The sequence below is a fragment of the Moschus berezovskii genome, chromosome 15 (assembly GCF_049115385.1).
Source record: "Moschus berezovskii isolate FMDL1 chromosome 15, NW_MosBer_1.0, whole genome shotgun sequence".
NCBI classification, from domain to species: domain Eukaryota; kingdom Metazoa; phylum Chordata; class Mammalia; order Artiodactyla; family Moschidae; genus Moschus; species Moschus berezovskii.
Genome location: NC_142474.1, coordinates 43091058 through 43113823, shown reverse-complemented (window position 1 = coordinate 43113823; position 22766 = coordinate 43091058). Strand labels below are relative to the sequence as shown.

At 50.7% G+C, this 22766-nt stretch overlaps 1 protein-coding gene across 1 annotated transcript; it reads right to left on the bottom strand.

Annotated features, from left to right (window-relative positions):
• Nucleotides 1–864: 864 nt before the first annotated feature.
• FOXA2 (forkhead box A2) lies at nucleotides 865–4420 on the bottom strand. Its single transcript, XM_055430827.2, has 2 exons — nucleotides 3983–4420; nucleotides 865–2894 (listed from the first exon to the last, which is right to left on the bottom strand). Exons 1-2 carry the CDS (start codon nucleotides 4067–4069, stop codon nucleotides 1578–1580), a joined length of 1404 nt encoding a protein of 467 aa, XP_055286802.1. The 5' UTR covers nucleotides 4070–4420; the 3' UTR covers nucleotides 865–1577.
• Nucleotides 4421–22766: the final 18346 nt, after the last annotated feature.

Below are 22766 nucleotides of genomic sequence, written 5' to 3'. Positions count from 1 at the left end.
GCCTCACTACCTCTGGGCTTCAGCAAGTTCTATCAAGGTTGTGCAGAACACCTAAGTGAAGCTGGAGGATGGGATGTGGGGTGGTGGTGGATTGTAAACAGAGGCCTGTGGTTGTCGAATCCAGGTAGAGACCCAATTCCAGGAAAAGGTGAATGGGTGCAGAGAGGCAACGATGAAAAGGAAAAGGGCTCCACCAGGAATTTGCAAGTCCAATCTGGACTCTCTGTGAAGGTAGGGCAAGGACTGGGAATACAGCAAAAAAAAAAATTAAAAAAATAAAACGCAAAATCCAGGATTTTTTTTTCTCCCAGAGAAACCAGCCCCAGGGTGCAAGAGATGTCAACAACATTTCACCTTCACATGGCCCAGCTGGAAAATATGGATATGGAGTATGGTTTTTGCCAGGCTTTGGAGGTGAACCTGCATCAACCCCATAACCCCCAGAATGGTTCACCTGGGATCTTTGAGTTTCATTTTGTGTCAAGTTAAACTCAAAATTCAAAAAGTAACCTTGAACAATGTTGAGTTCCATTAATGATGTCCTTGCTGGAGTGTTTAGGGTGAAGTGTACTGAAGTCTGAAATTTACTCTGAAATGCATCTAGGAACATAAGTAAACTGATTTAGGTGTGGATAGATGGTCAGACATCCAGTATAAGTATACTAAGCTGAGAACAATAGGATCTGAGCAATGGGTATGTGTGTTTACTGTAAAATTCATTCAATTTTAAGTTTGTCTGAAAATGTTAACAACAAAATGTTGATAAAGCAGCAACCATCTCCCCCCAAATAGCATAAAACCTGCAACCAGTCAGGACCTCCCTCCCTCAAACTTAAAATATATCCCGGATATGTTTATTTATTTCTTTTTAATCAGGCAAAGGAAAAAAATCTTGAAGATTCAAAGCAAAAAACTGGCAATAACACTTTAATATAGATTTGTGGTACTCTGGTCCTTGCAGTCAGAACACACATTTATAAGCCATAAATAAAGCACGCAGAAACCATAAATTAATCAGACTTGAGACCTGGATTTCACCGTATCAAGAATGGGAATGCTTTTTTTTTTTCTTTTCTTGGGCATTTACAACAGACCCTTACATTATTTTTCTCTTTTTAAAACAATAGTACAACTCTGTTTTCTGTTAAAACTACATAGTTTTACACTGAGTCACTCAAAAAAGTTTGTGTTTTTTCCTTTTTCTTATTTTAATAAAGTAAGACTTCCCTGCAACGACAGCAATGAAGAGGAACCACAACAAGAAGTCAAGAATTGGCAGGTTCTTAAAGAAGCAGGCGTCTACACAGTAGTGGAAACGGAGGCTTTTCTTCTTTTTTTTTTTTTAACTGTTTAGCTTTTTCTTTTTCCCTCCTTATATAGGATGATAGACATCACTGTGGCCCAGGCGAGGGAGGGAAGGACTGCAGAGGGTGAGGGGAGACCTCTGTGGGGGGGCGGGGCAGGGTGAGAAGGGTCCTTCTCCCTTGCACCTTTGCAGCAGCCCTTCCTCAGAGTCTCCACCCCACTTCCTGTCTCTCGCATCTGGGTCCCGGGCTAGCCGGGTAGCCGCTGTCTTCTTACGAGGAGTTCATAATGGGCCGGGAGTACACCCCCTGGTAGTAGGAGGTGTCTGCGGCCAGGGGCGAGGCATCCAGGCCCGCTTTGTTCGTGACCGGGCCCATGGCCAGGCTTCCCGGCATGGGGGACCCGTAGCCGGGGTAGTGCATCACCTGTTCGTAGGCCTTGAGGTCCATTTTGTGGGGCTGGTGGTGGTGATGGCTGTGATGGTGCTGCTGCTCTGACGACATGAGGTTGTTGATGGAGAAGGGGTGGTTGAAGGCGTAGTGGTGCTCCGGCTTCAGGTGGGCCTCGGGCGGCAGGCCCGGGTGATGCGGAGGGCCCAGCAGGTGGGCCGCGGCCTGCTGCTGCTGCTGCCCGGGCGAGGGCGCCGGCTCCGGGGGGCTCAGCGCCGAGGCCGGCGTCCCCTTCAGCTCCCCGAGACCCCCTCGCTTGTGCTCCTGGCACGGGGAGGCGCTTGAGTGGGGCGACTCCGTGCCCGCCGGAGTCTCGGGAGCCGGCCCGGTGGCCGCCTCTCCGAGAGGACCCTGCGAGGCCTGGGCCCCGGCGGCGGCGGCCGCCTTCTTGCTGCCGCCCGCGGCGCCCGCGGCCTCCTTCAAGGCCAGCTGCTTCTCGCACTTGAAGCGCTTCTGGCGGCGCAGGTAGCAGCCGTTCTCGAACATGTTGCCAGAGTCGGGGTGCAGGGTCCAGAAGGAGCCCTTGCCGGGCTTGTCGGGAGAGCGGGGCACCTTGAGGAAGCAGTCGTTGAAGGACAGCGAGTGGCGGATGGAGTTCTGCCAGCGCTGCTGGTTCTGCCGGTAGAAGGGGAAGAGGTCCATGATCCACTGGTAGATCTCGCTCAGCGTCAGCATCTTGTTGGGGCTCTGCTGGATGGCCATGGTAATGAGCGAGATGTACGAGTAGGGCGGCTTGGCGTGCGTGTAGCTGCGCCGGTACGTCTTGGGGTCCCGCGCGCGGCTCAGGCCCGCTTGCCCGTACATGGGGCTCATGGAGTTCATGTTCGCGTAGGGCGCCAGGCCGCCCATGGCCCCGGCCGCCTGCCCCCCGAGCGGGCTCAGGCTCGGGCTCAGGTGCGGCCCCATGCCCGCCACGCCGGCCGCCCCGGCCGAGCCACTCATGCCGGCCATGGCGCCCGCCCCGGGGGACATGCCGGCCAGGGACGGGCTCATGCCCGCGCCCACGTACGACGACATGTTCATGGAGCCGGCGCTCATGTTGCCCGAGCCACTGCCCATGGCGGCCGCCGACATGCTCATGTACGTGTTCATGCCGTTCATCCCCAGGCCGGCGTTCATGTTGCTCACCGAGGAGTAGCCCTAAGGACAGAGCCCGAAGGGAGGCGCACAGCGTTAGCACCGCGGCTGGAGAGCGCCCGGCCGCCTGGCCGGACCCCCGACCCACACCCCACATCCCACCCCCACACCCGGCCATCGGGCCAGCCCAGGCCCCCGCCTCCAGGGAGGCCTCCAGGGAGTCCTGCCTTCGCGCGGCCCCGTCCCGGGCCCCGACCCAACGTCCGTGTCACCCGGAGCGCGCCGCGATCGCCCTCGGAGAGGGGGCGCGGGGGCTGCGGCTCTGAGCTGGTGGCCACCCTTCAGCCCTCCTGCACCCGGTTCAGATTGTACAGCAGGGGTCTCCAGGAGCGCACTGAGCCAGGCACCCCAAACGCATCTCCCCTCTGCAGAATCTCCCCGACTCTCAAGTCAGTACACCGAGCAAGGGCCGCTGCCTCGGACGCCACCTCCGACCCTGGCCAGCGACCTGTGGGACAAGGCGCCGGGCGGTCTCCCGCGGAGACGATCCCAGGGTCCTCTCCGTTCAGCCTTCCTCCCGGATCCCATTCTGGTCCCCGGGAGAACCTAGACGCAGTTCCCGCGCGGAGCCTTTTGCCATCCTGAGACATTGAGTGGCGGGACGGGGAGGGGACCGCGAACTGAACTGCTTAGCTGCTGGGCTCTGCAGTCACAAACTTTCTTCCTCTTTGTCGCCTCGTCCTCCCTTTTTTTCTCTATCCCAGCCTCCGACTCCTGCCCACCTTCTCCTCTCCAGCTCCCCACCCCCTCGCCGGACGACCTCCCACCCCTCCCCAGCCGCGCGCTGCCAAACACAACTCTGTTAGGATAGTGCGTGGCTCGGCCACGGAGAGGATTTGGAGGCGCCGCAAGTCAATATTTGATCACAAAGTTAATATTATCTCAAGGCTAACAGTGTGTCGTATAAAAAAAAAGAGACCCATTTGAGTCGAAGGAGGGTGGGAAAGGCGGCTGCCCCGAGCGGCTGGGGTGGTGTTGAGGGTGGTGTTGGGGTGGGGGGGTGCCGGGAGCCGGCCAGGGAAGCGGTCCCGAAGTTGGGACCGAGGGCAGACGCCGCCACCCCGCTTTCCCCGGCAAAGCCGAGTGCCTACCTCGGGCTCGGCGTAGTAGCTGCTCCAGTCGGACGGCTCGTGCCCTTCCATCTTCACCGCTCCCAGCATACTGGAAGCCGAGTGCATGGCAGTTTAAAATTTAACAGCCACAACAAACGACCGGCAATCACCCCCCCCAACCCCCACCCTCCTTTAAAAAAAAAAAAAGTCGGCCGAGGCACGGTCCCCTCCCTCCCTCTCGCTCTCCCCGTCTCTCAGCCCCGCTCCCTCGGCCGGCCGGAGGCGGTGGTGGGAAGTGGGCGGGAGGGCTGGGTCGCGGGAGGAGGGGGCCGGGGGTAGGAGGAGGCCCGGAGCCGAGCCCCGCCGCCGGAGCGCCCGCCGCCGCCGCGCTCGCGGGCTGCCGGGTGGAGGCCGAGGCTGGCAGTGCCGAGCTGCCCGGAGGCGGCGGGAAGCGCGCGGCGCGGGGGCGGGTGGGGGGGCGGAGAGGAGGAGGAGGAGGAGGAAGGGGTGGAGGAGGGAGGGGGAGGAGGTGTGGACCGCGCGGCGGACAAGTGCCGCAGTGACGTGGGCGGCTGGTGATATAGCGCGGCGCGCCGGCGCGGGCCTCCAATCCCCAGACCCGGGGCAGCCTATTTGAATAATCAGCTCACACCTGGGTGAGAGGGAGCCCCGGCCTGCGCCCCGCACCTGCCCCGGCACCCTCCCCCCAATCAGCCGCCCCGTACCCCCGCCCGCGGAACCGCGACGGGCGAGCCAAGAGGGTGGACGCGGGCCCCTGGGGGGGTCCACCCCGCCTTTCGTCTGCTGGGCGTCCCCGCGGGAGGAGGGACCTGGGAGGAGGCCACCCGGTGTAGGGGCCCAGGGCTCTGACCCCCACCACCAACCCTCCCCCCGCCCGCCAGGTCTCATGGCGCCGGGCGCCTGGTACTTCGGTCCGAGGGCGCGTCGGGCCTCCGCTCAGGCTCCGCAGAGCCTTATCAAAGCCGCATTTATTTATCCCGGTTTCTGCGCTCGCAGGGCTCATTCCCTGTCAAAACAGCCAGCCGGTGTCAGAGCCAGTTTGCAAAGCGCTGTCCTATGTAGCAAAACTGTGTACACACCTTGAACTCCCCGGCCACTGCTGCTGGGAGGCCACTCTTGTTACTGTTAAGACCCAGAGCGGAGCTACGGAAGGGCTGCGGTCCCGCCGCCCCGGCTTTTTGCCTCCTCCGAGCCCGGCTTCCAGGGCCCGACCTGGCGGCTGGAGGGGACGAGCCCTGTCCCACTGTCCCGGCGCCGGGCGCAGGGCGCAAGCGGCCCCGCCAGCAGCTGCGACGGTTGGGAGACTATTTGTCTCTGACAGGACGCCGTGTTTCAAGGTTACTTTTCAGCCACAACCGAGGTACCCACAGCGTTTCGTAACTAAAACAAACAAGGCCGGAGGTGAGGGGTGAGGCGAGAGGAGAGAGGGGAATTAAGGAATCAATACTGGGGCAAAAAGAGTCCGCCCGAGGAGGGGCTCTGTGGTCTCCGCTTTCCCGAGGAACTGTTTTATGAGACTTAGCAACCCTAGCACCATATTCGTCCTTTTATTTTCGATGCAACTTCCACTTCAAATGATCGTCTGTTCTGGGTTAGCTACGGAGACCTCAGTGAGCCAGATTTGGGGTGGGGGTGGTACGGAATACTCCTACAGGTGTTTGGAGGTGGACACACTTTCTTGATTCTAAAAACCCAGCTGGGCCGTAAGGATGCAGCCTTGAGCCCTCAACCCCAAAGAGAAAGAGAAAGGAAACAGTGGGTACCTGCCCCACCTATCCAGAGTTGTGGGGAGTGTTGGCCGAAGACAGAAGCGAGGTGGCAGGCACGCAACAGAGCATCTAGAGCGGAAGGCTGGGTGAGGGTCAGGCCCAGAGGGCAGGGGCGGAGCAGTGGGTTGGGGCAACTCCCACCCCTTCCCTCTACTCCAGGGCGCTAGGGCCTGCAGCGCTTTGAGCTAAAGATGCAGGCACTGCTGGTCTGACCAATTCATAAAGAGAGCGTTAATGTACCCGCTGAGCTAGGGCCGGGGAACGGTTCCCCACAGCCAGAGTCTGCGTCTCGCCGAAAGAGAGGAAAGAGGTACAGGGCGGTCCTGCGTACAGCCTGGGAGTGCCCTGGGTGTGGGCACACATGGTGTCGGTGTGTGCGGGGGAGCTGAAGGGACCAGACCCTGGGCATCTCTCACCGGTCCCCGAGCGTGGGTGGAAACTACCTGACCACTCTCCAGAGGGCTGGGGAGAGACGGTGCGCACTGGCCTGTTTTTCAAAGCGTTGTGCGCTGGCCCAGGGCAGAAACACACAGACACAAACGCACACGCATGCACACACCCTTCCTCCTCCCCGCGGGGCCCTTCTCCCATTCATTAGTGTGTGTGTTTAGTCACTCAGTCGTGTCCGACTCTTTGCGACCCCACGGACTGTAGCCCGCCAGGCTCCTCTGTCCATGGGATTTCCCAGGCAAGAATACTGAAGTGGGTTGCCATTTCCTTCTCCGGGGGATCTTCCCGAACTAGGGATCGAACCCACGTCTCCCGCATTGCAGGCTAATTCTTTACCGTTTGAGCCAGTAGATGAGACAGTAAAACCGGAGATACGACAGACAGCTTTCCGGGGTGCAGGAGATGGAAAGCTCGAGCGTCCTGATTAACCTAGAATGTGCGTCTATGTGAATGTCCACTCCTCTCTTTTCGCTCTTGGTTCTGGAAACCTCTCCGCCCGCAAAAGAGAGCACGTCCCCGGGGAGGAGGGCGCGCCCCTGGGTGGCCCGGCCCCGGGTCCCCGGCTTCCGCAGTGACAGGGCTCCCCCTGTCGGTCGCGCGGCCCCGGGATAGACCAGAGCCCTACGGACGCCCGCGGCCCTAACCCCGCGACCCGAGCTCTCGTGCCGTCCGACGGCGTCTCCCAGTCTCCCGGAAAAGGCTTCCGGCGAGGAGAGGGTTGCTAGCGCTTCTTCCGGGTTCCCGAAGTTCTGCACAAACCCAGATCGGCCTCCGCCGCCCGTGGCGACGCCGCGGAGCTCTGGCGACGCGGCCCCTGGGACCCTCCCCGGGAAAGGCGAGCGCTGCCGGCTGATGCTGCGGGGAGCGAGCGCTCACGCCGCGGGCCCGCCGCTGGTCCCCGCGCCGAAGCCCGAGGGGGCGCTCCCACCCCTGCGACTCTGGCTCCTTCCCTTCCCGGCAGCTCGAGTTTCTAAAGGTTGATTCAGAGCGTCTGGCACGAGAGCCTCAGGCTGGAATGCTGTAAATTGCTCCGGGAGCTTCTCTCCAGGAAAAAAAAGTCCGCGGGTAACTCGGGATGAAAATAGATGTTTCTCCAGATCTCCCTCCACCCCCTTATCTGAAGGAGGACTGAAATCTGCGAAATTTTCCTTTGCCGGTGTCCCCTGTTACCGGCCTTGTCCGGCGCTGCCGGGTTTGCGTAAAAGTTGCCTTATAATCGACGACTATGCCAGGGGTTAGCGCGCGCTGATTTTATTCCGGGTGCTGCCCCAGCGCATTGACCCAGACTCAAATCTGGGCCTCCTCCGATCTCCCTGCAATTTCCAGTTACACTCCTTCATCCCCGTGGCTCTCCATCATGTGAAACTAGCCAGTGGGGAAGGGACATCAACAAGCAGAACTCAACTTCCCAAAGCGATGACCCATAAAATGCCAAAGGGTGGTGCTGGGGCGGGCGATTCTGGTAGATCAAGATTCCGGTTCTGTAAGCCTTTTGGAGAATACATACCGGGACAGGCCTTGCTTTAGGGAAGCTGTCCCCAAACTTTTTGGCACCAAGGACCTGGTTTCATGAAGGACAATTTTTCCAGGGACCAGGGTGGGGGGAGATGATTTCCAAATTATATTTCCTGTGCACTTTATTTCTATTATTATTATTACATCAGCTCCCACCTCAGATCACCAGGTATTAGATCTCAGATGTTGAGGACCCTTGCTTTATTTAGCGCATTACCAGACAGGTCTGCAGGTGAGGTTAAAACAGAAGAGACAGAGAAAGTTGACTTAGCAAAATCTTTTGAAAATACACATTTTACCTTCAAATAACCTTTGGTTTTGGGGAAATCAGATACCCACCCCCGCCATTATTCATTCACGGTGGCAAGAGGCATATAGTTGTGTCAAAGATTGTAATTAACATTTCACTTTCTGTGGGTTGCTATTTCTGAAATTTCCTTTAGAAAAATCAGACTATCAAAATTAGTCTACTTGGCATTGAACATTCAAATACTTTTTTTGCTGGCTTTCATAGTTCTCTGATGGCCAGAATCCCAGTTGTTCACAGAGAGGGCAATGGAAAAGATAATTAGCAAAGAATATCTTTCAAAGGAGATTTATGTGAAAACACACACACACAAGAAAGTGATTTTCAAAATAAGAGAAAAGCAAGATATGACACTGTAGGTTTATACACAGTAAGTTTATACACATGCACACAATCTACCTCTCTTGGCAAGATTCACAGGAAAAGATGGGAAATAAGTCCTAATAAATAATGATAAGATAAATATGTTGCTAGCAACCCTGGTTGTGTTTGGTGGTAGGATTATCTCTTCAATCTATATTTTTCCTGAAGTATAGTTGTATCATTTTATATAATAAACTATTATTTTATGACATTATTTTTTATTATTTTAAGTGAAATATATAATATTAGATTTGATGTCATGGAAACTTTACCGAAATAACTTACACTATCTGTGCAAGAAGTCACCGTTCCAAGGGAACAAGGATTTGAGTTCAGAAAACAAACCAGTATTATGTTCTCTGACCTGTGTCGGTGCCCTTCTTGAGTTAAGGGAGGAAGAGAAGCTATTTGCATGCCAACCCCAGGCGATGACTTCCTAGCCTGGTACCAGGGAGGGGCGAGGCTCTGTCCACAGGTCCCATTGGATGAATTTGGTACTCTCATCTCTTTCTCTGATGCATGTAGCATTTGATAGCTGTATGGATGGTTGGGCGCAGTTATGCAGTGTGCATCTTTTGTGAGCTTCCTCGGTAGTCAGGTTGAGCACTTGTCAACCCCATTCCCATCTTTGTAGGCCTGTGGAGAAGGTCAATGATCTGCCCATTCGGTTCCAGGGTCGAATATTTCTAGTATCTTCTTGGCATCCTGTCTACCATTGTTGAGGCCTTAAGCACATTTCTGTATGTGGGACTCTTAAGCAGGTAATTAAACTAATCGGAAGAAATAAAAATGAAATGACAATTTTGAGTAGCAGTAACAACATGTCAATGTGAGTGAGAATAAGCTCCTCGTAAGGAATGCCTAAATTAGATGTATCTCTGTTGGGCCCTGTGAGCTCTTTCATACATTTAGATGTTATGCTTGGAGGTAATCTGTTATTCCTGCCCAAAAGACCAGCAATAGACCTAACTGAGGATGGGGGTCATGGAGAATCCATCTCGCACCTGAAGAATCAGACCTGGACATTCCTTCTTAGGAAAGTGGAGATCAGAAGGAGGTTAGCAAGGCCTGGATTTGGCAGCCTTAGGTGGTTGTTTGTTTCTGCCTTCCATATCAGAGTGATTATAGGGGCTTTGGATAAACAGAAAAAAATAGAACCAACTTGCTGTCATATTAAGCAGTGATGATGAAGAGGAGTTTATAGATTTCTGGTCCATTCAGCAACTACTTTAATGAGTAATTCCTATATAGGGCGAGACCGCAGCCCTGACCATTGTAGACAAAGCCATGTGCTTGTAGAGGTCATTTTCTTCTACTTGCTCCTCTTCTTCTCCTCTTCTGACATGGGTTCCAGCAGAACTTACTCTGCTTATGTTTTCACGTTTCCTTTCAGCAATGACCCAGGGATTTTTCCCAAGGGCCAGAACCCCATTCCAAAGGGGAGTCTACCTGTCACTATTGAGAATTAACTGACCTGTTGGCAGGGATGCGTGCAAACCTCGGGTGAAGTACACTGCCTGTGTTGACCCAGAATTGATGGGGGAACCAAGGGTTGGGTGCTCTGAAGCCAGCCTGATGGCATGATGACAGAAGGTGGCCAGTCAGGGGCATATGGCAGGCCACTCCACTCCGGCTACCATTTGTAATCTCTCTCTAGTACCAACTTTCCATCCTACAGGTACTAGGGGGTTCTGGCTCTGGGAAGAAGGCAAAAGGAGCACCTGCTGTCTTGAGCAGTGCCCTGTGTTTGTGTGTGTGTGAGAGAGAGAAAACATGCAAGTGTGTAATACACGAGTCTGTATTCACTTCTCATCTACTTTATTTCAAGAGTCCTTCCCGAGGAAGGATTGCAGAGCTTCCTGAAAAGTGAGAGCTTCGTTTGACAGGGAGGGTTAGCATATTACAGCCACTGTGACCCACCGGGGCCCGGGTAATTAACCAGGGCTAGGACCACCCCTCAAATTTTTATGTGCATAACCTTCCCCTGGGGATCTTGTTAAAATGCAGATTCTGATTCAGCTGGTCAGAGGAGGGGCTTGAGAGTTTGCATTCTAACAGACTTCCAGGTGGTGCTGTGGAGGCTGGTCCGAAGCCCCGCTTCCCTCAGTCATCTTGCGGTCTGTCCTGACCAGGGTGGTGGTTTGGGCCTTGATGAAATGTGAAGTGTTAAGTCCATCGTCACTTTCAGTGGGTTCTCCCCTCCCACTCGCTCCGGCCACACGGACCATCTCCGCAGCCAGGATGCACCTTCCCAGGGTTCGGAATGTGTTCGCAGCTTGGGGCGTGGAGAACGTGCTCTCCCCCGCGCCCCTCCCCGCCCCCACCCGGCATTGTCTGCGGCCCGCACCTCCCTCAGCGCCTCTCCTGGGACCTCCCTGGTTGACAGGGCAGAAGTGGGAACCTACAGCAATAATCAGTTTGTGATTTGGAAGCTGTCATTTTCCGAGCACAGAAAAGTGGTCTAAACAAAGTGTCACCTGCAATCACGCTGGATTACAAAGATTCCCCCTTCTCTGTTCTCGAGAAGCGAGAGAGCCCACAGGACTCTCTGGTCGTTCCTCCCGGCGAATCTGGCGCTGGACTCGCTGGCCTTTTCCTAAACATTCCCCGACCTCATCACTGATCCCAAAGTGTATTTTTAAGTAGCAAAATAGATTCAAGGAAAGTGACAAGGAGATTCCTGTTTATCTAGTTTGGAATGGAGTTTGCACGTCCTCCTGGGGAAGACCTGGGTCTCCTGTGGAAGCGACTGGGACGAGGAATTTTCTTCCACAGACGCTGACCCGATGCTGAACTAGCACCGCCTGGCCGATACTCCAGAAAAAGAACAAGAGCAGGAGTGATGCAGTCTGAACCCGCAGACACGCCAGAATTAACCGCGTCCCCCTCCCCGCCAGGAAATACACTGTTTCTCTTGCTCCCACCCAAATATTTTCCAACATGTATAATAGGAAACGTTTAAAAGCTAAAATATGAGTCTCTAAGGTGAGAAGAATGTAAAAACTCAAGCTGTTCCTTTAATGCTTATTCTATTTGCAATGTGCACCCATAATTAGCACTCAGATCATCTTCCTCTTGTAGGAATTTAAATAAGTCATTCCTTCTGAAAAGGACTCCTTTCCAGGTAAGAACTGGTAGAAAGGAGTAAATGTATTTATTTACTCCTATGGGCATATTCTTCTTATTTCTACTATACTTATAAAAGCACATGGAAAGATCAATGTAAACATAATAAGAATTTTAGACCAAGTCCTTAATATGTTTGATTTTAAAGCAGCAAGGGCTGGGGGTGAAAAAGCTGGGGAGAACATTGTATTCAGCTGCTTTGAGATCCCTGGATGGAGCTGGATATAAAAAGCAAACTTACTTTGTAGCTTCTTTCACCCCTGCCGGCTACATCATCCCAGAAGTTGCCTCTGTCATACTAAAGGGATAGAGATTCGAGATGCTGTTTTCGCGTGTTTTGTTTTGCATCATATAACAAATGATCAATGCTGTTTAATATTCTCCAGAAAACTCTATATGAATAGATCTGTACCTTCCTAAATCCTGAGAGTTTAGCTCTCCCCTTTAAGAGGAAACCTGGCAAGGTCATCCCTCTAAGTCTTCAAAATAAAGTGCTAAGTGGATGCTAACGATGAAGACCATCTGGTCCTGGTGGGAGTTCTGTGTTGCTCCTACCTCCCCAGGCTTTGTGGTCACATAGAAATTGGAAGAAGTCTTTTTTTCTTCTTCCCTGTTTCTTTTTATTATTTTCTCCTTTTTATGCTTAATTTAGAACTACAGGTAAAAAATTTTTCTTTATGTTTATTCCTCAGGTTTACTGGCCCCCACGTGACCAGGATCTTCATGGTAGGAGGGGTAATATTTGCATCAATTCCCCAAACTCCAGGGTTCCTTAAACTCCAAGGTTCCCTCTTGAAGGTGGGAGTTCCCTTTGTCCCTGGGGAACTGGAGTGAGATGTTGCGGGCTTGCCTCAGACCACCCAGTCCCTCTGTCCCAACCTGGGACCTTTGATCCAAACCTTGAATTATTTTCTGAGGGAGAAATCATCAGAAGCACGGGAAAGAGAAAACACTCACGGGTAGAGTTTTCAGTTATTGGTACTCAGTGTGTGTGTGTGTCATTGGTCTACAATATGTCCAAGATTGTAACTCTCAAAGAATAAGGTTAAATAAACCATTTGTTGTTGTTGTTGGTTAGTCCCTAAGTCATGTCCAACTCTTGCAACTCCATGGACTGTAACCTGCCAGACTCCTCTGTCCACGGGATTCTCCAGGCAAGAATACTGGAGTGGGTTGCCATTTCCTTCTCCAGGAAATCTTCCTGACCCAGGGATCAAACCTGCGTATCCTGCATTGCAGGCAGATTCTTACCCAACTTAACTGTGGAACATTAAGAAATTGCTAAAAGAATGATATAAATCTCTCTGAAATTATATAGAAAATATATCGACTTTATGATGAAAGGTTAAATACACATTGGACTGGGGTAATTTGATTTAATTTTTGTAAAGATAATTCTAACTCTATGCACAGAAAAAGTCTGAAAGTTGCACACAAGGCTGTTAACAATTACACCCCCAGAAGTTGGGACTTGGAAGGCTTGTGAGAAGACTTGCCATTTTCACTTTATATTTTCCTCTATTTTTTTAAACAATTATTTCTTCTCTTTTTGTCATTAAATAATGTTAAGTAAACAAACATTGAAAAGTGCAGTCTTTGCCACTGGGTAGATGACAGGCTGCACATGGTATTTCTGCTCCTATAATTGAACATATATTTTTCTGCCTCTTGGTTTGGAGAAAATGAGTGACTCTGCTGAAGACACAAAGATCATATTTGCAAGAAAAGGATCAAACTGGGAACACCCATGGCCCAGGAGTGTTACGCAAGAAAACTAAGCTGCTAAGACCGAATAAATCTGTCCTGACTTAAAAACTAAAAAAACAATGTCCCAGGGCAGATCTTAAAGAACTGGGCAGTACTTAAAGTGCTGTGGGTCTTAATTGCTGATGGTTCTCAGGAAGGGAAAGAATTGAAATGGAGTTCTCTGTGCTTCAGCTTAATTAATATTTATGGCTGCAGAAGAAAATTAAATAAGGCAAACTGTGTAATTTTAAACAGTCTGTGGTCCTGGTAGCAGGACTCACAATAAATTCAGAACAGGAAGAGAATGCTGAGGAATGGTTCCTGATTTCAGGTTTCTTCCCCTCCCCCACCTCTCAGGCAACCTGACCCCCCTTTTTTTTTTGGTACTGCAGCATACTTCAGTACTGACATCTCTGAACGCTACTGCCTGGTTCACTTCTGTTTTTTGCATGTTTTTGTCTTTGTGACTGGTTATCTGCAGGAAGATTTTCTTTCATGGGGCGTGCTGATGGGAGGGATTATGTCCAAGGATGTTAGCTCTGGCACCAACTCTAATGGCCCCACTGAGTGTTTCTGGGGCGTGTATCTGCCACTTACTGATTCTTTCCATGGTTTGATGAGTTGAGCTTTTCTATCTGGGGCCGGAGAGCTGATGAGATAGCACAGTTTCCCTGTCATGGGGAATCCTGACCTTGGATCCACTTCTGCACACTAACATTTATTGGATGGATGGATGGAAGGATAGTTGGATGAATGGATGGAAGGAGGGATGGATGGAAGAACAGAAGACAGTTGCTATGCAACTCTAATGGAAAAACTCAGTTTACCCATGAGGACTGGTATTGGAAGGATAAAATCAGATTAGGACAAGTTGTGGGTGAGTGCTTTTCAAACTTCAATTGATGGCTCATCAGTGTGTTGAGGCGGTAATCTACTTCACTGAAATGATCGTTAATTAAAGGAAGGGAATACAATAGGATCTTTCTGTGCATCACACATAGAAAAGGCATGTGTAGTTCTGAAAAACTTGTTTTTGTTATAAATGTGTGTGTATCTGCAGCAGGATGGAAAAGGCATTCTCTACTGGGTTAAGTATTAGTCATGTCCAACACTTTGCTACCATATGGGGTGTAGCCTGCCAGGCTCCTCTGTCCTTGGAATTCCCCAGGCAAGAACACTGGAGTGGGTTGCCATTCCCTTCTCTAGAGGATCTTGATCCAAAAATCAAACCTTGGTCTCCCTCACTGCAGGCTGACTCTTTATCTTCTGAGTCACCACTCCAAACAACCTGAAAGACCAGGTCCACTGGGAACTCAGGACTTCTTAGCAAAAAAGCTTCAGATTTCCCATCTGGAGTGGAGATAACAGCAAAAGTCACAGAGTGGGTGAGGATGAAATGAGTTGAGGATTTGATGGGTACCTGGTATTTTGAGAACATCTGATCACTCTTACTTTCCCTCCCACTCCCTAGCATTGCACCAGGGGGAGTTCCAACCCTACCCAGAGAGACACGTCATGCCACATCTTACAGTTTGTCCTCTCAAATATAACCAAATCAACCTTCTTAAAAGACAATTAAACCTGCTCAAAATAATGCTACATATTTGATAAGATCATTTTCATTTCTGAGGTCAGAGCTGTGCTGAGTGCTGGGTCAAGGACCACTCCAGAATGAGCGAAAGTGTTCTACCCACTTGCAACTCTTAGCAAGAGCTAGACCTTGGTTTCGAGTCCATGGCTTTCTCTTCCTTGGAAGGTTAAATTCAATGCTGACAGTAAGTCCCAACCTCTCCCTATTTCCAGTTCTTTCTAAACCCTCTACCATGTGCTAATCCATGCCTCTTATTCCCCCCAACCCCGTCCTCTTCCTGAAGTCATTTGGTCCAGAGAACCCTTGCATCCCAATGTTTCTGTAAGTCCCCTCTTCACCCTTCCCAGGTCACCACTTCTCTTTCTGATTCCCATTTTATTCTCCTAGCATTCTTCACATTCCCCTTCTTCGCCAACCACCAAGCCATCTTCCACCCAGTCATGTTCTCCTGGTGACCCAAAGCTGGCAGAAGCCCCATTCATCTTTCTAGAAGGTCCCTCAGCTGCCAGAGCCAACCTGCTGCCCTTTTCCTGCTGGCTACTTCAGATCAACCTTGGCACCTGCGCTGGGGAGGAATGTTTGCTAAGTTTCAACCATTAGATTGAAAAAAAAAAAAAAAACAAACAAACACAAAACTTCCACTTCAACTTATTTCAGGTAACTTCAATGTTTTCATTCTCTTGAGAGGACCAACATAGCCACCTGTTTTGTAAGAAAATGAAAGCTTTGCTCTTAGTGATGGAAAACTCCCCCCGTTTCCATGGGACCTGGTGAGTTTGCAAACTTTGCTCTTACAATGAGTACTGCAGTGAATCTTCTTGTCCATGAATTCATATGCACGTGCCCATGTTCCTCTAGTGCCTGGAGCTTCTGGAAAGATCCACATATTACCCTGTAGAGGTCATTTTTGCAGATGAAAGGGGGTGTGCTGGGGTGAGGGCATAATAAAGGGGACTTTGTCTTTATCTGTCATGTTTTAATTTCTTTGCAAAGAGGATGCGTCCACATGTTATTTTTGTATTTAAGTTATGCTGAAATGTTTCCAAGAATATCAGCAAATTCCAACACTAGCAGTTCTCATCAAGAGGTTAGTCAGGCACCTCTTTGCTCTGTGTCTCCTCTGGGTTGCATCCAGTGGTCACGGTGATGGGACTGATCCTCCCTTGCATGGGTCCTCAAGGATTAGAAATTCTGTTCTGAAGTTTCCTTCTTTTCAGTTCCTGCCACACTTGTGGCAGAATGTGTAAACCAACCTTGGCCTTAAATCTCATTTAAAGACACTTTTGTCCATATTCTTGGAGCAGGTCAGCCAATGTGCATCTGATAAACGTATGCAAATCCCCAGCCATGCCCCTTGGGTTCAGGGCACACAGGGCATCATGGATATCTTCAAGGAGTTTCCAGGGTCGGGAGTGGACCAGAAATCAGCACAATGTGGTGTGTTAGTGCATCCCAGGGGGCAGCAATCGGATTTTCCTGGGATGGAAGGAAATCCTACCTGGGGGAAGGAGATGAGTTCCCTAGGCTGAAAGGGACCCAGAGCTCCCCTAGTGGAGGGAAGCAGCAGTGCAAAGGAGTGCCCCAGACCCAGCTGGGGAAGGCACAGCCTGGAAGAGACCATGAGCTGCAGGGGGACAGAGGATGGGTGTCACCTAGGGTTTGGAGTGGCTGTTCCCCTGACAGTGTGGAGGGAAGTCAGGCTGGACCCAGGACCACCTGTAATCTGGCTCTGGTCCAGCAGGCTGACTAGTGACAACAGGCCTTTTCAGCCTCTCAGTGTTCCTGGGCTGCAGAGGTCATGGTCCTTCCTGGTATGGCCCATATTCCATCCTGATAGAGGAGATCTCAGGCCCACTCCAGACATCTCTATGGGCTGCACTAGCTCCGAGGTACCCCATTGGGTTCTGTAAGGCTGCTTTGGGGCCACATGGAAGCTTAGCTTGCCCCTCTGCCCACAGCTACCTCCACCCCCACCCCCCACCCCCGCTCTGCTAGATGTTGAGCCCACCGGTCCCCCATGAACATGGCACAGGCTAAACCCCACCGAGAAGCTGTCTTAGGGAGTCCAGATGAACAACCACTTTGGAGCTGCAGCACCAATCCGGGTGGGGAGACTCCCCAGTGATGGAGACATCCTAGTTCTACCTCTGGCCTCTGAAAGTGTCTCCAGAAAGCTCCGAGCTGACACAGACAGGAAAGTATTGGGTGACATAAAAATACAGAACCGGGAGTCAAAATTCTCTTAGTTCCCATTTCCCCATGAAGAAGAGCCAAGGAATCGAGTGCAAACTGGCACTTGACTCAGCAAACACTGGGAAAGCACTGGGGATCTGAAGGTAGGAAGGGAAGGCAGCTGATAAGGGGCTGTGGTGAACCCAGTTCCTACTGTGGGCATCTAGAGCTTCACCTACAGCGGCTACTTAAGGCAGAGGAGAAACTGCACTGCAGATGTGTCCCTGGGAGTAGGAGGGAGTGGGGGGGGGTGTCTTTTCCCCAATCCTGCACTGCTGATTGACAGCTGCTGTTGGGGGTCTTAAACCTCCAGACACTTCCAGTCCTAAGCAGGGAGGGTAAAACCCTTTTGCTAGAAAGCTGCCTATGGAATCTGGCAAATGCAAGGAGGGTTTAGAGGGGGAAATATTCAGGGCCCTGCCACCATCTCTGTATGTTCCAGGGTCTCCATTTTTTAATAGCTCAGCCCGCCTGAGCCTCAGCCCTTGAATCATCAAATAAGGATAATGCTTATGAGGGCTTCTCAGGGGTGAGAACTTTAAATGTGATTTTGCTTTAGTTCTCAAATAATATGGTTAAAGATGGGTGACGTGGTGGGGAGATGGCCATGTCATAATATTAATTCTTGTCATCACACACCCTGGCCCAGCACTGCCCATCCTAAGTGTGGAGAAGCCACGAGTCCCCTCCAAGATCTCCAGGATGGAATCCACCTTCCAAATGTAAATTTCCAGAGTCACGTGCAGTTGGTCCCCTGCATTCACCAAAAGTTATGCTCTTCCAGCTCCCTCTAGCACTGTCAAAGGGGCCACTCTGAAGAGTGTTGCAGAATCCAGGCACCACGTTCTTTCCACATTTTTTAGGGCTAACATCTGAGGACAGTGAGGTCAGTGTCCAACCAGGGTCTGAACAGGATTGAAGGTCCTCCTGTCTCCATGGCAGTGCTTTCTGCACCACAAGGAAGGCAAATAGAAATGCCCAGTTTGAAGAGAAACCTTCTAAAAGTGTGCATTTTCAACACTCAGTGGCGAAAGAGTCAGCTGAAGTATTGAGTAAAGGTGAACTTTGTTCCTTATTAAATAGAAGGTAAACTGTTGCCTTGCTCCCAGTTTCCCAGTGAGATGATTCACTTGCAGTGAATGGGGACTCACGATAACATTATATCATCATGGAAAATCCTCTCCATAAAGGCCGGATCTCTACCTGCTCCTTAAGCCCCAGAGGCCAGAGAGTACAATACACTGGGCTCAAACAGAGCAGAGATCACAGAGGAAAGCTCTTATAAATCGACCCTAAACACTTTTGTGCAAAAAAATCCAAGACTGTTGTAATTCCCACCATGTGTGAGAAGGGATATCTCTTTTTCAGGGCTCTTTCTACAAAGTACTGATGGAATTTCTCCCATCCTTGTAAGAACTCTCACTCCCTGAGTCCCAGATTACTTTTAACAGAAAGCCTTTGATTAGATCCCCATGAGGTTAATGAGACCTTAAATCAGTCACAAACCCTTCAAAATTTATCTGGAAATTGCACCCGCTCTTTATTTTTATCACTGTTCCAATGGTCCTTCCTATAATTGAGTTTTACGTTCTAGACATTAATCATTGTAATTTTTAAATCTAGATAACATCTGAAAGACAAGTTCCTATTTCCTAATCTTGTTTTAGGCAGTCCGGAATAATAAGCTTTCAATTCAAGATTTAAAAAAAAATTCACACATACACACAAACTTGAGATATTTCAGACTTTATGATCAGAGCATAAAAAGGAAAGCGTTGAGCCTTTGATTCATATTCTATTCAATCACGGGTACACCAGTGCTGGAGGGATTTGCATGTTTAAAGGAGTGCGCAGAAAGGCAGCCCACATAATGAATTCTGCAGGGTCTTGGCGGAGGAATTGGTATTCATCCTTGGCGCTCGTGTCTGCTGCAGGGTCTGTGTTCTCTGAGTGCGCTGATTGGGCGCCAGTGCCAGCAGCGACCAATCGTATGGCGGCGGAGGGAGGACTCCATCTCAGCTGGACTTGGACTTGGGAGGAGAGATGAGTTGAGTGGCTATAGGGTCCACAAATTGATCGATAGGGTGTGTGTACGGCAAGAGTCGAGTCGTGGGTGGTAGGGTTGATTCCTTTCCCCAGACAATCTCTTGATTAGGAAGCACCTCTTTCTTGGGGGCTTGAAGACCCAGAGGCATCCCTTTCTCCAGTTTCTGTTGGCAGTTGCATGGGTCACCTCTTTTTTCTGGTGGGAGAATGTGCTGGAAAATGGTTTGAGAATGAGTCAAATAGTCTTTAGCTCTCAGACTGGTCAGAACTTCGACAGGCTGTGCTAAAACTGCCGCGGATCCTCAGGACCTGGAAATAGCTAGCTATGGTTGAGGTTATTTAAAAATTTACAAGAAAAGGCAAAGGCACATCACTAGGGCACACTGAAACCACTGTTTCTGAAAGGGTTGTGTGAGAAGGAGCCGGAATGGGGGACGGGGAAAAAACCTCAGGTTTCCTTTAGCTCAGGCTTACTCATCACCTTTTCTCTCCAACTGTGTCAACATGGGGGCAGGACCTCCTGTCAGTCAGCAACTTTGATGTCTGGGAATCCCTCCTCTCTGTCCTCATCACCCACTGACTCTGCCAGGGGCTGCTGCTTCCCCGGAGCTTATCATCCAGTCGAACAGGTGGTCCAGCCCAAAAGTTTTCATGGAGTGAGATAAATGGATGATTGTACTTAGAGCATGACTTTTAGAATCAAGACTTTGACTTGAGTCTGATTCTGTCACTTCCGAGCTGGGTAACCTTGATGAGAATCCAGAGCCTCTTCAGTCACACTTCCTTGATCTTTCAAGGAAGGTAATGGTTATTTCGTTCTCTCAGGATGGTAGGGACCATGCCTGTCAGGCACCCAGTGGTGGCTCCCAGAGAGGGGTTATTCATGGCCTCTGAAAATACAGTACAGTTTATCCCCCTAGTGGCTACAGCTTGCTGTGGAAAGAGCCAAATGGATTTTCATTGAATTTGGAAGTGGCCTGTCTTCCAACACTATGAATCTCCTTTGGGGGGCTCTGGGAGGTGATGTTATCCAGGGCAGCTAGAGCCCTGCCTTTCATCCCCCACCCTGCCCACCTGTTCAGCCAGGTGGGGGAAAGAGGAGCGTATTTCTTTTGAGGATGCTTAATGCTTCATGCGAAGAGTTGACTCACTGGAAAAGACTCTGATGCTGGGAGGGATTGAGGGTGGGAGGAGACGGGGACGACAGAATGAGATGGCTGGATGGCATCACCGACTCGATGGACATGAGTTTGAGTGAACTCTGGGAGTTGGTGATGGACAGGGAGGCCTGGCGTGCTGCGATTCATGGGGTCGCAAAGAGTTGGTCACGGCTGAGTGACTGAACTGAACTGAACTGAATGCTTCCTCCAGTCAGATTGAAGTTCTGACCAGTTGTTATGGCAGCTTGCTCCTTCTCCTCATTGTTACAGGAGAAAATCCTGGTGTTTGAGACTGACACCTGGAGAGAATCCTATTCTCCCACAGAAGGGGACATAGAAGACAGAACTGTTCTGACCCAAGGCACGCATTTCTAACTTTTTATCATGGTTATTTCTAAAGTCAGAGAAATAAACATTTTACTGGCTCTGTACTTTCCAAATGTGTGGGAAAGACGGTGGGCAGAGACTCAAATGATCCAGCTTTGCCCGGAGTTTTGTCTCTTGGAAGCTGGGTGGCCCTGAGTAAGCTGGTTAAGCCTGGGAGCTTAACCTTTAAACTGAGCAAGGACATGCACACGAGCAGAGACTATGAAGGTGACCAAAGATCATGGTGAAGGGGCGGCTCAGTCCTATGACCTGGTGTCCAGGGACACAGAACTGAAAGGGTCTGAGAACTCCTGTTATGAATCAGTTACTTGTTTGGGGGGACATGGAGTGGGTTTGGCTCCTCCTAAGAGTTTCAGTTCAGTTCAGTCACTCAGTCGTGTCTGACTCTTTGTGACCCCATGAATCACAGCACGCCAGGCCTCCCTGTCCATCACCAACTCCCATTACCAACTCCCGGAGTTCACTCAAACTCATGTCCATCGAGTCGGTGATGCCATCTAGCCATCTCATTTTCTGTTGTCCCCTTCTCCTCCCACCCCCAATCCTTCCCAGCATCAGAGTCTTTTCCAGTGAGTCAACTCGTCGCATGAGGTGGACAAAGTATTGGAGTTTCAGCTTTAGCATCAGTCCTTCCAATGAACACCCAGGATTGATCTCCTTTAGAATGAACTGGTTGGATCTCCTTGCAGTCCAAGGGACTCTCAAGAGTCTTCTCCAGCACCACAGTTCAAAAGCATCAATTCTTTGGCGATCAGCTTTCTTCACAGTCCAACTCTCACATCCATACATGACCACTGGAAAAACCATAGCCTTGACTAGACAGACCTTTGTTGGCAAAATAATGTCTCTGCTTTTTAATATACTATCTAGGTTGGTCATAACTTTCCTTACTTTTTGTTTTTTTTACAAGTGTTCACATCTACTCATGATGACTAGGATAAACCCTCGACATTGAACCAATGCCTTCTTAGGTTCCTGCTAATCATGCTCTCTTTTGTTCCATCCACTCTGAAAGTGAACCCATGAGAGAAGGGTTTGGAGTGTTTTCTAGACTCTTGCTAGTTAAACTTGACTGTGCACCTGAGTCATGGGGTTTTGGCGGGGGGACTGTTTCCCATTCAAAAGGAGTTTCTGCCTCTGAAGGTCCCTGGGGGCGTGAAGATCTCCACTTCTGACAGGCTCCCAGGGAAGGACAATCCGCCACCCCAGAACCCATTTGAGAATGAAATAGTTATTGACCTGCTCTGAGGTGCAAAGTTCTCTTTCCTGAGTCCGTAGCAAGAAAATCATTTTGAAAGCTAATTTTTGGGAAAAGAGAAAAAGATGTTTGAAGCCCTAGAATCTTCCTTCATATGTCAGGAGTGAGGATGGTGAGATTCAGACCCTAAAGCTCTCCATGAGTCTGGGGAATTAGGGAGGGGCATGGGAATAGCTGGGAGGGGTTTGTCTGAGACTCAGGACATCGGGGCTCATGTTCTCTTTTCCAGCCTAGGGGGGAAGCAAGGGAGGAAGTGGTTTTGGGGTGGAGGGTCTGGAGCTGGTGTTTTGAGTCTTCCTCACCTGCCTCTGTTAGGGGAGGGGAGTCAGGCACTCCTGTAGGCTAAGGGGGGTGAGAGTGCCCAGAGTCATTGATGGACCGATCCATCAGGCCCTCTGGGCTGCCAGGTAATGGCAGAGTGATGGGGAACTGAAGCTGACGTTGAAGGTGAGCATGACTGGGACTCAGACTCTGCAACTCCACAGGTGAGAATCAGCCGTGTGTGGAACCCAGCCCTGATCCAGGTGTCTGCTGTGCAACCCCCGCCCTGGCACAACTCCCCCTAAGAACCACACGAAGCCAGCCCTGGTCAGTGGCACCAAAGAAGTGGAGTAGCCTTCACCCGAGGTCAGTCATACCAAGAAGAGGTCCTGCCTGGGACCAGGGGCCTCCCCACCACCTGAGGATGTGGGAGCACTTCCTGAAGCTGGGCACATCTTGAGGAGGACTCCCCATCACCCGAGGATGTGGGAGCACTTCCTGAAACTGGGCACATCTTGAGGAGGACTCCCCATCACCCGAGGATGTGGGAGCACTTCCTGAAACTGGGCACATCTCAAGGAGGACTCCCTA